Genomic DNA, 770 nt, shown 5'->3' with positions numbered 1-770 from the left:
TTTCTTCTAATATGTCATGTCTGTTTGTAACAGCATATTAATAGCTGTATGGATTTGCTACGATTGAGATTTATGAAGAATCAAAAAGCATTCAGAAGTGAGAGGATTGCTTTTGCAGATGCTTATTTCACCTCACTTTGGTCCAACGGTTACCAAGAATTTCTGGGGTCAAAAGAACTACCTATTTTCCCTAACGGAGCATTTGAATACGTTACCGGGGAACTACCAGCATTTGCTAAAACAGGAAAGAAGTGGAGGATAGATGTGGACGACATTTATGGCGTTCTCCATGTCAATAAAAACCACTGGGTAGGACTATTCATTTCTATCCCTAATCGTTCTATTGATGTGCTTGATTGTGGGTGGAAATATAACAAGAATGAAGACATTGTCAAAGCCGTGAAGCCGATAGCTCATATGTTACCACATTTACTTCGAGCTGGAGCACCACCATACGAAAAGACAAAACTTAGTGTCGAACAATACAAAATTCGAAGGCCACGAACCAAGATTCCCCAAATGCAAAAAGCAGGTGATTGTGGAATTTATGCTATAAAGTTTGTCGAATGCCATGCATTAGATTTTGAGTTTACTACGTCTTTGTCCGATGTCAACATCAAGATGGTTAGAGAGAAACTTGCAGCTGAGATTTTTGACGAGACAGAGCAACATGGGCGAACAATCTCTAACCCATTGCCATTTGGAACAAATGATCGAGAGTTACTAAATCCCTATTGAATTTGCTTTTAATTAGAACATTCTTTGCTGTT

General features: G+C 38.7%; 1 protein-coding gene across 1 annotated transcript in view; it reads left to right on the top strand.

The window, feature by feature from the left end:
* The window catches only part of LOC111829037, a 2,551-nt gene extending 1,813 nt beyond the window's left edge, over nucleotides 1-738 (top strand). Inside the window, exon 5 of the mRNA XM_023777668.1 lies at nucleotides 34-738. Coding sequence (XP_023633436.1) covers nucleotides 34-738 — 705 coding nt within the window. The remainder of the gene's footprint in view (nucleotides 1-33) is intronic.
* Nucleotides 739-770: the final 32 nt, after the last annotated feature.

The sequence above is a fragment of the Capsella rubella genome, unplaced genomic scaffold, assembly GCF_000375325.1.
Source record: "Capsella rubella cultivar Monte Gargano unplaced genomic scaffold, Caprub1_0 scaffold_8, whole genome shotgun sequence".
NCBI lineage: Eukaryota > Viridiplantae > Streptophyta > Magnoliopsida > Brassicales > Brassicaceae > Capsella > Capsella rubella.
The sequence above is the reverse complement of the archived record's forward strand: the minus strand, read 5'-3'. Positions and strand labels throughout refer to the sequence as shown.